The sequence below is a fragment of the Oryctolagus cuniculus genome, chromosome 2, assembly GCF_051225735.1.
Source record: "Oryctolagus cuniculus isolate XC-2025 breed Fujian yellow rabbit chromosome 2, ASM5122573v1, whole genome shotgun sequence".
Classification (NCBI taxonomy): Eukaryota; Metazoa; Chordata; class Mammalia; order Lagomorpha; family Leporidae; genus Oryctolagus; species Oryctolagus cuniculus.
The window spans coordinates 186,036,077-186,049,132 of NC_142868.1; the positions used below are offsets into that span (position 1 = coordinate 186,036,077).

Consider the following 13,056-nt stretch of genomic DNA (forward strand, 5'->3'; position numbering starts at 1 on the left):
TGCTTAATGAACATCATGCATAAAAATTCAAAATCATTCACTGATCTAAAACCTTTCAAAGAAAACACACTAGTAAAATTATAAGAACTTGGAATATGAAAATTATTCTTAAACAATACCAAAAAGTCAAGAAGAATATTAAAAATACCAATATCAAAAAGAATAGAAGAATGATAAATTGTACTTCGTTAGAATGAAAAACGTGCACTTCAAAAGAAACCATTAGGTCTGAGAGAAAATATTTAGAAAGCACATATCTAATACAAGACTTTCATCCATAGTCTATTATATAACAGCACATAATATGCAATATAACACATCATATATGTAATAATATGTGATTCAGTAATGGTAAAATAGCAATATATGATATAATGCATAAAATTCAAAATTAAGAAAGCTAATTTTTAAAAATTATCAAAAGTTTGTATACTCAAGGAAGACAAGACAAATGCTTTCACAAAAGAACTCATGCAAATAGCTATTACAATAATGAAAAGCTGTTACATGTTATTAAAAATGATTATGATCAGGAAATCTGAGCATACAAAAATTGGACAAGGTCATGGAAAAAAAAGCAGCAGCACATACTGACAGTGGTAGTGTAAAATGGTGGCAACACTTAAACAGTTTCGCAAGAAGTACAATATAAACTTACCAGAGGACGCTGAAACTCCACTCAGCCGTCTATCTGTGAAAAATAAATGTGTCCACACAATGATTCACAATTATAGCCAAAATCAACACAATCCAAATACTAAATAGTCAGTGGATAACAAAAAGTGGACTATAGCTATACAATGAACTATTCAGCAATACAAAGGAGTGAAATATTGATAGAGGCACTTAAGAAATGTTTCCACTGAGGGTGGGAAATGGAAGAGGTATAAGCTGGTGGTTTTAATAATTGTAGATTTTTTTTCCTTTAGAAAGTTGCAACTGAATGCTGGCCTCATTATAGGAATTTGGAAAAAGTAACAGATGTTCTTTGAATAGAAACCTGCTGAGACAAACCATCCCAAGTATCCAACCAGGTAAACGGACGGAGTCATGACTGACACCATTTCTTACCTGTGGAGTTGCACTGCTGCTCTCCAGATTTGAAACTTTGTTTCTGAAGAGAGGCGCAACAGCACGTCAAGGAGCCATTTCTCCCAAAGCCACAAAGCTGCTTGGGGTTGCTGTGAGTTCCCGGGTGGAAGCGTCTGGGAGAGAATCAGAGCCCAAAGTAGGCACCGCAGTGAGTGGAGAAGTGAAAGATCCTGGGAAGGGAAGAAAGAGAAACACCGGACAACTCAATCAAAGACATTGTGAAATCCTGAGGAGCAACACTGGCGTTGAACCCAGCAGAACAAACACATTTTGGAAGCCTTTAAGAAGCTCACAGATGTATAGAGGATATAAATGTTAACAAGTAACTGTGGATATGGGGAATTCAGTCCTTGGAAGGAAACAACTTCTGCTTTTGCCACCAATTTTTGCAGATCTCAACAATTAAAATGGATGCTTATGCATCAAAGAAAATTCTCCAAATCTTGAAATACAACAAAACTTTAGAGCTGATTTAGCAAGGCTGTTTCTGGGGGAAAATTTCTTCTCTCAGCAAGGAAAACAGTTTGACTGAAAGTGCTAGGAAAACGGAATCAAGATGGTTTCAACAAACAGACGTGCTTTCTGAGAAGTCAGGGTGTGGCGGCTGGACCACAGCAACCAGATGGCTGTGTGGTTTCAAAGATCACCCAAACGTTTTCTCCATTTCTCCTTCTGTCTGGATGCCAGCTCCTATCAAGCCATTGAAAACACCTGAAGCTTCCATCGTGTACTTACTTCACGTGGAGACCATGCCTACTGGTAGTTCCAACATTCGCAAGATTCAGGGTCTTCTCAGGGAAAGGGGCTGACACTTGCCCTCTCTAAATTTGGTTCACAGACTGGAGAAGCATGAGTACAGAGTGAGTGGGCTCACCTTCCCCACCCCCCCCACCCCCGAATTTGCTGTGGTCTGGCAGTGTGAGGTCGTTAAGAACATAAAGTCTCCATACCGGCTCAGGATGACTGTTCTGAAAGAAGTCTTTATAGAAAGACGTACTTTTTACCAGAAAAAATAAGCAACTGTATACAAGCATAAGAACTGACACTTTTCTACAATGTTGTTTCTGAGCTATTTCTCTCTCACACTTTTTTTTTTTTTTTTTTTTTTTTTTTGAGAGGCAGAGTTAGACAGTGAGAGAGAGAGAGACGGAGAGAAAGGTCTTCCATCCATTGATTCACTCCCCAAATGGCTGCTACGACCAGCACACTGCGCCGATCCGAAGCCGGGAGCCAGATGCATCTTCCTGGTTTCCCACGCAGGTGCAGGGCCCAAGCACTTAGGCCATCCTCCACAGCAGAGAGCTGGACTGGAAGAGGAGCAACCGGGATAGAATCCGGTGCCCCAGCCAGGACTAGAACCTGGGGTGCCGGCACCGCAGGTGGAAGATTAGCCAAGTGAGCTGCAGCGCCGGCCTCTCTCACACTTTTTTAAAATAGAATGTTTCTTGGCTCTTGACATTATCCTATCTTCATTCAACCTTATCAGACCTCTTCTCTCCACCCACACTACTTTCAAAGACCAGGTTTTTGGAAGCAGCAAGTAACAGCCCTTCTACACTCTGTGCAGATTTGTGAGTATTTATTAAGCAAGAGATCACAAAGGGATGAATTACCCTTGGAGAGAAAGCAATACAGGAGTAGTCAAATATGGCGGAAAAGGAGGAAAACGATACATTTTATAATTAGAGGCATTTTAATTGATCTGCAGAACACAAAACTCTCTTGACAGATATTTTGAGTAATCAACTTTCTTTACCAAGTATAGGATCCGAGTACTTCTGATAATATATTATATTTAATCATTTTCCCTTTTACACATAATGGCACATTAACCACGAATAAAGAATAGTAGTAATTATGGTCCCAATGAAATATGGAGTAAAACCATTTCTGCAATCCCAATGCCTTGTTTATCTATAATAAGATGAGCTCATGTGGATGCATGCATGTTGAGGAGGGGCAATGGGCAATGTCAATCAATTGTATTCATAAACACAGCTTAGAGGCAGACCTTGCATAATTTAGACTCTCCCCTGGCTTGCTATTTCTGCTAGCAGGCATACTTTATGTTGCATTACCATTTTGATTGAATGAACAGGGTCAATAACGTCACTTTTTCTCATCCAAGGAAAGAAAATTATTCTGAATCCAATCATCAATCAATGCATGTAATCAGTCTGTTTAAAATACCTTGGGCTTTCACACAACTGGCTATTCCTAGGAAGACAATTGGAAAAAAAGCCATAGTTTTGGCTGATTTGTTAATCCCACTACATCCCCACCAAAATGTTAAAAGGCCAGCTAGGACTCAACAGGAACTCTGCTATTAACAAGATTATGGCAAGGGATTCATGTGAGGAGTGAGTATGCACTCTGAGACCTCTAGTATCTGCATTCATTTGCATATAATTGTTTACCCATTACTTTGCCATACCATACAGCTACCCCATTTTTCTATAATTTCTAGAGGTTAATGGCTTTTTTCCCCTCTAAATTCAAAGTTAACACAAACTGACACTGAAGACAAGAAAATGTGCTTTTCAGAGTGCCATAACAACAGTTGGCAGTCTGTACATTGTGAAAAATGTATTTGATCAAGGAACTTTTGCTAGCAGCATGCCGATGGTTCCACGCTGATTTACTTGAGAAATACAGAAATTAATCCTCATCTTCCAGTTAGGCGTAGAAAACAGCCTGAGACATCTTGCACCACACAAATCTCTGACTTAGCCTTCGTTCAGTCTTTTGTGGAAGCAAATGTAATTACTGAACATGAGAAAGGAACAAAAGGGCAGATTTTGAATCTTACCAGGAATGGCCAGAACCAGCGGCAGGCAGCTGGAGGTGAGTGAGTTTCGAGTGTAGCCACTGTGTTCATGGAGTCTCTGATGAGGCTCACGTGTTGGGGATACTTAGGCTTGGGCTAAGATTGAATGATGTGACTCAGTAAATCTACCTGACACTATTAAGATGTTTGCTCCTGGTGCAAACAATAAATAGACCTCCTTTCTTCACTCTCAACCATCATAGAAAGATACTTCAAAACGGTCATGGAAGAGTAGGATTAAAAGGTGTTTAGTTTGCTGCAATTTTTTTTTAAACCCTCATGTAGTTTTTTCCTAAAGTGCATTTTATATGAACTTTTTGAAAATCTTTCATATATGTGCATTCTATTGTCTAAATTTCTCTGGAGAAATACAATGTATAATGGGGCACTTTAGTACTGGATGAGATACACATAAAATAAAAATCATCTTTCAACATGGTTAAGGAAGAGGTAAATGAAGGGTAAAAATCAGAAGCTGGAAATGCAGGCAGCCATGGGATGAGCTAGCACTGGAGACCGAGGAAGCTGAGGGGACATCTGCCAATGTGTGAGAGCTCAGATGCAGCTTTATTTAAATACTCTTAATTGCCATTAAAATACATAGAACATAAAATATGCCATTTTAAGTATATAATTCAGTGGCATTAATTGCATTCACACTGTTAATCAACTATCATTACTATCTACTTCCAAATCTTTTCCCTCACCCCAAATAGAAACTCTGTCCTTTAAGCAATAACTCCACACTTCCTCTTTCCTAGACTCTGACAATCTCCAATTTATCATCTCTAAGAATCTGTTTATTTGGATAGCTAATGTACCCAGAATCATACTTGTCCTTTCTTGCCTGGCTTATTTTACTTAGTACAATGTATTCAAGGCCCATCCATGTTGAAACATGTATCAGAAGTCCCTTACATTTTTAAGGCTAAATAACATTGCATTGTATGTGTACTGAATTTTTTTGCCCATTCCTGTATGCATGGACACTTGGCGTGTTTCTGCTTTATATCTATGGTGAATAATGTCCCAAGAGCATTGGTGTATACACAATCTGTTCATGCCACTGTTTTCAATTCTTTTGGTTATATATCTAAGATAGACTTAGAAGTTCAATAAAATACATCAAAATTAAAAGAAAAACAGAGCTGGATTGGAGTTCCAGTATCTGGATGGAGCTTGGATTAAGGAACCTGTGATATACATGAGACCACAAAAGTGCACCAGCCTTAATGGCTAAAATAGGGAGGAAAAAGACCACCCCCCACAAAATGTTTGTGCATAGATCTTGACAGAAAATGAGTGGAACAGAGAGAAAAGAAAAAGAGCAGGCATTTGGCAGTGGTCAAGATGCCACTGTTGATGGCCATATCCCATATAGGAATGTACGATTCAAGACCTGGCTCCATTCCCAATCCCAATGTCCTTTTTATGCACTCCCTGGGAGGCAGCAGAGAATGGCTTAAATAGTTAAGTCCCTGTCACCAACATGGGAGACATGGATAGAGTTCCAAGTTCCTGACTTGGGCCAAGCACAGCCTCAGATGCTGCTGGCATTTGGGGAGTGAACCAGCGGATGGAAGATTCTCATTCTCTCCCCTCCCCGCCAGACCTTGCTCTCTTGCTCTCTCGCTCTCTCCTTTTCTCTTTGGTTTTTAATAAAAATGAAAAACAGAGTAAACATTTCTGAAAGAATATGTAGGATTTTTTTCTTTAAATCTAGTGCAGGAAGTTACTAAACCAGCACCTGCGTCATCTGGGTTTGTAGCCACAATTCATACTACAAATGTGGCCCAAAATACTCTTACCACCCTATCCTGGTTGATTGGGCCTCCAAGTAATCAGCAAAAACAAACACAGACACTGCGTGCCAAACACAGAACTTCAAGGCCTGTAAAGTGAACACCTTCAGAAAGAAGTCACATCTGACTGCCTGGAAAATAAAAAAGTTATGCAAAAGTAGCAGAGAAACAAAAGGGGAAAAAGTTTTTAAACATTTGGGGGAAAGATGCAGAAGACACTGAGCAACCAGCCCAGAACATACAGGCAGAGATCTAGGAGGGGAAACCTGAATAAATAAACAAACAAACAAACAAATGAAAGTCAGATCATACTCAGAGACACAACAGCAAAGAAGTTTCAGATTAGATTAAGCATAGAAATCTTTAAATTATAGAAAATAAACAAATATCAAAAAATAACAAAAATATTAAACCAAACCAAAGCATCCTTTAATGAAGTTGTAGAACTTCTAAATAGTCAAAACACACACATGACAAAAATACGTAAGCTACTTTTAGACAGAGGGCAATTGGGGAAATGCACATGAAGCTCAGGCTCCTGGCTTTGGCCTAGCCCAGCACTGGCCCTTGGGGTCGTTTGGGGTGTGAACCAGCAGATGGATGTTCTTTTTCTCTCTGTTTCGTCTCTCTAGTAAATAAATCCTTCCTAAAAATTAAGAAAAAATACGTAAGCTACTTTTAGAAAGAATACAGACTGATAATAAATACATAAAGAAATCAAATGGTCAGAATTGTTCTGAAAAAAATAATAAACCAATAGCAAATTAATCCAGACTTGTACATCCATAAAAAAACTATGATGTAATAAATGTTTTCATACCAGTAAAATTAGGCACCTCTAACAGCATCCCCTCACTACTGAAATAAACAGCGGAGTGCACAAAGGGAGAAATGGTGGTTCCAGAAGTAAGACCTAAGATGCAAGAAGGAATTTTGAACAATAAATACCATATGTCAAAAGTATATCTAAATAACTATTTGCTTCAGAAAACAATGACTTCTAATTTGGGTGTGGAAAAAACTCAAGACAGGACTAAAGTCTTGAGTAATAATTGCATATGGAAAGTATATGCATGAAAGTCCCTAAGTTTAAGTTTTATGTGCCTCATTTCATTTGGAAGGAAGGTAGAATCATTGGATTTGTCAAGTCAAATATGCATGCCAACATTTCTAGAGTCATGGTCATAACAAAATAATAGTCTTGCAAAAATGTCCTTGTCCCAATCCTGGAATCTGAGAATAGGTCACATTGCATGACAAAAGAGAATTGCGATAGCAAATGGGTTGCTAATCTGCTAAGTGTAATATAGGTGGATTGTCCTGATTTATCCAAATGAGAACAGTGTAATCACTAGCATCCTTAAATGTGGAACAGGTAGACAAAACTGGTGCCAAAGCCTTGCCTTGTAGGGAAGGCTCTACCATCCAGGACTCTTTAAAGAAGGAAGTGGCTGTGAGCCAAGGAGTGTGGCAGCCCCTGAAAGTTAGAAAGAGCAAGGGAACAGATTCTCCCCACAGCCTCCAGAAGGGATCATAGCCCTGCTGACAACTTGGTGTTAGCCCAGAGATTCAGTTCACATTTCACAAATTAAGGAAATAAATTTCTGTTGTTTTAAATCACTAAATTTGCAGTAACTGGTTACAGTAGCAATAGAAAACAGTCATCATTTTAAAAATATAAAGATGTTATTAATCCCAAATTAGTAGAGGATAAAGACTTCAATCAGAAGGAAAATGATTAGAAACAATCATGAAAGGAGAGGAGGGGTGGTGGAAAGGAGGGGTTGTAGGAGAGGGAGGGAAGGATAAAAGAGAGGGAGGGAGGGATAGAAGGGAGAAAGAGAGGGAGGGAGAGAGAAATAGCAAAAGCAGTACAAAAATAAATACCAGAATAAGTTGGTAGAAATAAATCCATATATAAAATCCACATTCCATGTTTATGTAAGTGACAAAATTCAACAAACTGGATTTGAAAAATATGTAGCTATATTTTGTTTTCAAAAAACACATTGAAAAATTAAAGTTATTTGGAAAGACAAAATTGATAAATCTCTGGCAAAGCTAATCACGAAGCAAAAGGACAGAAGATACAGAAATTGTGAATATTAGGATTCAAATTACAGATACAACAAGATATTGTAACAGGTGATAATCTATTATGAAATCTGTGTGCCAGGTCACATAGAAGCCTTCTAAGGAAAATGAAAATTACAAATCTTACCTAAGAGAAATTGAATATCTTAATTGTTTCTTAAAGCATTACCATGATTCATTCAATCATCAAATACATAAATATTTTCCCACAAATACAACCATCAGGCCTCCATGGGTTTAGAAACAAGCTGTAACAAAAATTCAAGAAACCGAAAAAGCATTGTATTAGTCAGATTTTCAGTACTTTGCCTAAAATACCTGCAAGGAACTTCTTAGGGAAAAAGGAGCTTATTTTGGCTGGCAGTTTAGAAGATCACAGTCCAAGGTTGCCGGCCCCATTGACCGGTGGTCTCATGAAGATGCTAGATAGCAGACCGCATTAGGAGGAAGGATTGTGTGCCAATGCAGGAGGCAGCGGCAGACAGGGTACATTCCCTGTTTCAATGGCCAACCCTCTCATGAGAACTACATTGTTGGCGTGCTAGTGACCTAAAGACCTTCCTCTAGTTCCTCCTCCAAGAAACCACAATTCAATTGAATCTCTACCCTTAATCAACCATTAACTTTAATTCATTAATTATTAACATAAGATTTCAGGGTTTCATTGTTGCCATAAGTTTGTGAAGCCAAATTCTGTTCAAATCGTAGCAAGTAAGAAAGACACTTTTGTACCCTTATACATTTTTAAGTACTCAAAGACTATCCCTCTACTCTACTTATGAGGATGGTAATACCTCCACATCAAAACCAAACATGATATACTGCAAGAAACAAAACATCTAGGCCAATCTCATTCATGGAATTCAGTACTGATCTTACCCTATTAAAATGCAAATACACACACATGCACATGAGATTCAGCAACAGATTACAAAATATAAGAGCATGCCTATAGCCTAATGATTAAGACACCGATGTCCCATATCAGAGTACCTGGATTGGATTCCCACTCTGCCTTCCTGCCAATGCAGAACTTCAGAGACAGCGGTCATGGCACAAGTAGCTGAGCTTCTGCAACTCACATGGAGACTTAGATTGAGTTCCCACCTCCAGGCTTCAGCCCCAGTCCAGTATTTGGGAATAAATTTCTAAGATAGAGTATAAACTAACTATGTTTATGGACAGAAGAAACATGTAAAAATCAATGCATGTTCACACATGAGCAAGGAAACTAATTTTTAAAATTTCAAAAGATCCCCTTTAAAATAACAAAAATATTAGGTACTTAGAAACAATTGCAATAAAAGATGAATGAATCTTTTTTTAAAAATCACAAAATTTAACCAAAATTTATAAAAGACCTATAAAGAAAGGCACATGACACATGCATGGATAGAAAATCTAAATAGTACAATGATTCTGACCAAATTGATCAATACCTTCACTATAATTCTAATGAAATTCTCAAAGGAGACTCCAGAAATAGAATACAAACAGGTATGAAAAGACAATCTATTAAAGAACTGGCAGCGCCATTTAATTGGGATAGAATGCATTGTTCAATTAGTTTTGTTGGGGAAAAATAGATGTCATATGGAAAGTAAAATAAATGAATAAACTGAAAACTTATTTATTAAACATACAAATACCTGATAGATCAAAAAAATAAAATGAACACAAAACTTTAAAATATGAGTATATAGAAGAAAATCATTCAGAATATATTTATGGTTCAGGCTGGGAGAACATCTCAAACAGAAATGATTAGTCCTAAAGCAAATGATAGAGTAATGTGACCCCATTAAAACTAGTGATCCATGAATGGGAATCAGATACACACAAGATGCCATTTCAAGCTCTGCTCAGCACCTTCAGCTACAGCCTGTCCACGTGTGACTTCCCATTGCTTGCTGCAGTGTACACAAAGAATCCTAGCATCACAGATATGCACACCCACCAGTGCCTTCTTGCTGCCTATCACCAAGTTTGGAGGATGTTGGTCAACGAGGGATTGTTCAGTGTTAGCAGGGAATGCAAGACTATTTTCTAAAGTGGTTTCCTAAGTTCCCTCACATTAGCCTAGATGCAAGCAAGAGTGTTTGCAGGTCTGATCCTCACTGATGAGTATTTTCTGACTGTATAGGACACTTTGACGGTAAGTCTTCAGTACTAGCCCTTAAGAAAAACGTGCAAGGAGTCAGATTGCTCTTCTATGCCTACTTCCATTTAGTGTTGACTCACTCTCCCCCATCCAGTCCATGTTCTGAAGGGACTCAGTGCGCGGCTGCGTAGACCCTCTTCTCTGATGTCTTGGAACACTGGCTGGCAGGCATGATTGTGCTCTCAGGTCTTTGGGCAACAAAGTACCTCCAAACCTGAAGGCTGTACTCTTGGGTTCCATGCACAGAGGAAGGTGATGAATGAGACATTAAAACCTGTTTCAAGGGCCGGCGCTGTGGCTCACTTGGTTAATCCTCCACCTGCGGCACCAGCATCCCATATGGGTGCCAGGTTCTAGTCCTTCTTGCCCCTCTTCCACTCCAGCTCTCTGCTGTGGCCCAGGAGGGCAGTGGAGGATGGCCCAAGTGCTTGGGCCCTGCACCCACATTGGAGACCAGGAGGAAGCACCTGGCTCCTGGTTCAGATTGGTGTAGCTCCGGCCGTAGCAGCCATTTGGGGAGTGAACCAACGGAAGGAAGACCTCTCTCTCTCTCTCTCTCTCTTTCACTAACTCTATCTGTCAAATAAAAAAAAAATTAAAACCTGTTTCAAAAAGCAACTCCCACATAGTAGAGGAAAAGGTACCCACTTACATGCTTGGAACATAAGTTCCTACTGGATTCTGAATCCAGGAGCAAAGGGTATGAGAGATGAGGGGGTTTTTACCCACTTTAAGTAATCATCACTGGGTTTGACCAGAGCTTCCATTTATAATACAGTTTTATACATTGATAGACCACAAAGTGGGAAATTTCTCCTTGATGCCAGAAGTTAAGCCAGCTGTCAGTACAAGTTTCTGTTGTTTTTGTGAGTAATTTCTCTTTTGGATGTTTTCCTTAGTGCAGAATCAGGTGTGCATCAGGGGCTACAGTCAAACTCTGCCTGCTCATTGTTCAGGGTGAACTGTCATCTCAGAGACTCCTGGGCCATCCCGATTCATCCTAGTCCTGAAACTGATCTTGGGACGAGCAGAGCCTCAGGGCCACCTGCCAGTCTGCCTCCTCCCTCATTGCCATTGGTAACCACATGGCGTTATTTGCTTGGCCTTGTCATGAGGGCACAGATGCCACTGATAGCAGTCTTCACACTCTAAAGAACTTTAAATGTGTGACAGACATTGATAAACAGAGCACCCTGCTCTGTTTTCCTCATCAGATGAATACCAAAACCCTTGTCAAGGTGACAGAGCTATTAAGTGTCTATTCACACAGCAATCAGAAATTTGAGCATCAATCAGTAATCATAAAGTCAGGGGCATTTTCTCACAAAGTCAGGAATTCAGAGGGCTTTCATAAGCTAATCAGCAGGCATCAAATAGACAATCAATCTAATTAGCTGTTCACATTCGGATGGCAATCAAAGCAACACAGTGAGCTTCATTAGTAATGATATTGAAAACCAGTATCTGCGTGGTATTCAGCTAGAAAATGAATATCCATTTTTGTAAATAGGTAAGGGGACGTGGCTATGCAGTATATATCATGTGCCAGCTCAGAGATGCAAGCACCAGCATCCCCAGTGATGTTTATTATTTGCTTTTTCTGTTTGCTGAAAAGTACAGGAGGGACACAGAGTGACTCCTTGGAAGTCTGACAATGGCAAGCACATCAGTAAATACTGGTGATGTGACCCACCTTAAAAAAAAAAAAAGCAAGGCTCAAAGAAGTGAAGGAAAGATCAGCAATTCTGGAAATTTATTTATGAAGAGGCCATTTTTAAGCTCAAAACTCAATACTTCTACTTTTCAAAATCAACAACCTTTCTACTATGAACCCTTTGCTTGGATAAAATGTTCACCAACGCTGTTCCCAGTGGGCATCTTTAAGGCAGGATCACTCACCTCCTCTCAAAGCTACCATTTCCCAGAAAGTCACTGGGCACATGGGTGGAGAAATGCCTTCGCAGGCAGAGATGGAGTCCCACAAAACCCAGACTGGCAGCTCTGAATATGCACGCTGTTCCAGGCATCTGGAAGGTAATTTAGGGGACAGGCATGGTCACTGTTCTCCAGGAACTTATTTTATCTTTGAGTAACTCAGATGAAAAATAGCCAACAGGGAAAAATACCATGCAATTAAGGGCTAAATGCTGTGTTACAAATCTAAATGTTATAGGCCTTGAAAATTGAACAGAGGGAAAAATCATTGGCATATTAAATGTCAGAAGAGACTTCTGGAAAAAGCTTGAGGCCAGGAGCTGATCACTTTCAAAGCGCTTCATTTCTAAGCTGCCAGTGTTTCAAGAGAATTGATACTCGTGTTCAGTGAAGATTAGAATGTGCTTCAGAAAACTGGTACAAAACTGTCACATAAGATGACTTAAAGGAAAAAAAATTACAAATAAACTCTCAGATATTTTGCTTAGTTTAGTTCACTTTTAAGAGCCAAATTTCTATCTATATCAAATCTTTATGGCTTCATACATGTTCATAAGTGAGAAATTTTTTCTTTACAAAATTCAGAGCGAAAATGTGGCTTTCTGGGCTGTAAGTTCCTTAAAGGGAGAGCCTACGGTCCCATGTCTCTTACGGTGTCTACACCAGATGTGGAAAAAATAGCCAAGAGGTATTCAAAAAGTTCATGATAAATGCATAGCATGAAAAAAATGCATGGATTTCCAAATACTTTTGCACCAAAATAAACTTGTCTTAACTCCATTTTTCCATGAACTTACTGAAGCCCCTCAGATGTATGGGGTTTCAAGTGTGTTGTGAGCATGGAGAAGGAATTTTCTTTTAATTACCCCTGTTCTGTAAGTCTCTGTTTTGGGGGTCAACTCCTCTAAGAAGCCCTGCTCTCCACTCTCCCATCTCTTCTGGTGTTCTGGCTGCTTCTTACTCATACTTGCAACACTTCCTTACATACATTTTATGTACGCTTTTGAATCTTTTATTAGATTGAAAACGCCCTTAATGGCTCTGATGGGCCTTCTAACCCTCTCAACTCTTACATGTCCAGTGAATAAATGAGTGAACGGTGATTTTTCAATTTGTTTGAATTAGGTGAAAACTTGTTGAGTTCT

General features: G+C 39.2%; 1 protein-coding gene across 27 annotated transcripts in view; it reads right to left on the bottom strand.

The window, feature by feature from the left end:
• The window catches only part of LOC127489374 (uncharacterized), a 130,356-nt gene that overhangs the window by 74,491 nt on the left and 42,809 nt on the right, over positions 1-13,056 (bottom strand). For 18 of the 27 annotated variants that reach the window (XR_016230515.1, XR_016230512.1, XR_016230516.1 and 15 more), the window contains one exon: positions 1,072-1,262. Coding sequence is in view for 4 of the 27 variants with exons in the window: in XM_089327785.1 (XP_089183911.1) it covers positions 1,072-1,262 (191 nt within the window). In the remaining 23 variants the exon portion in view is untranslated. Of the gene's footprint in view, positions 1-658; positions 692-1,071; positions 1,263-1,671; positions 1,689-1,827; positions 1,844-3,901; positions 4,033-13,056 lie in introns of those variants that run through there. The other 9 variants (XR_016230520.1, XR_016230519.1, XR_016230521.1 and 6 more) reach the window with 4 other exon arrangements.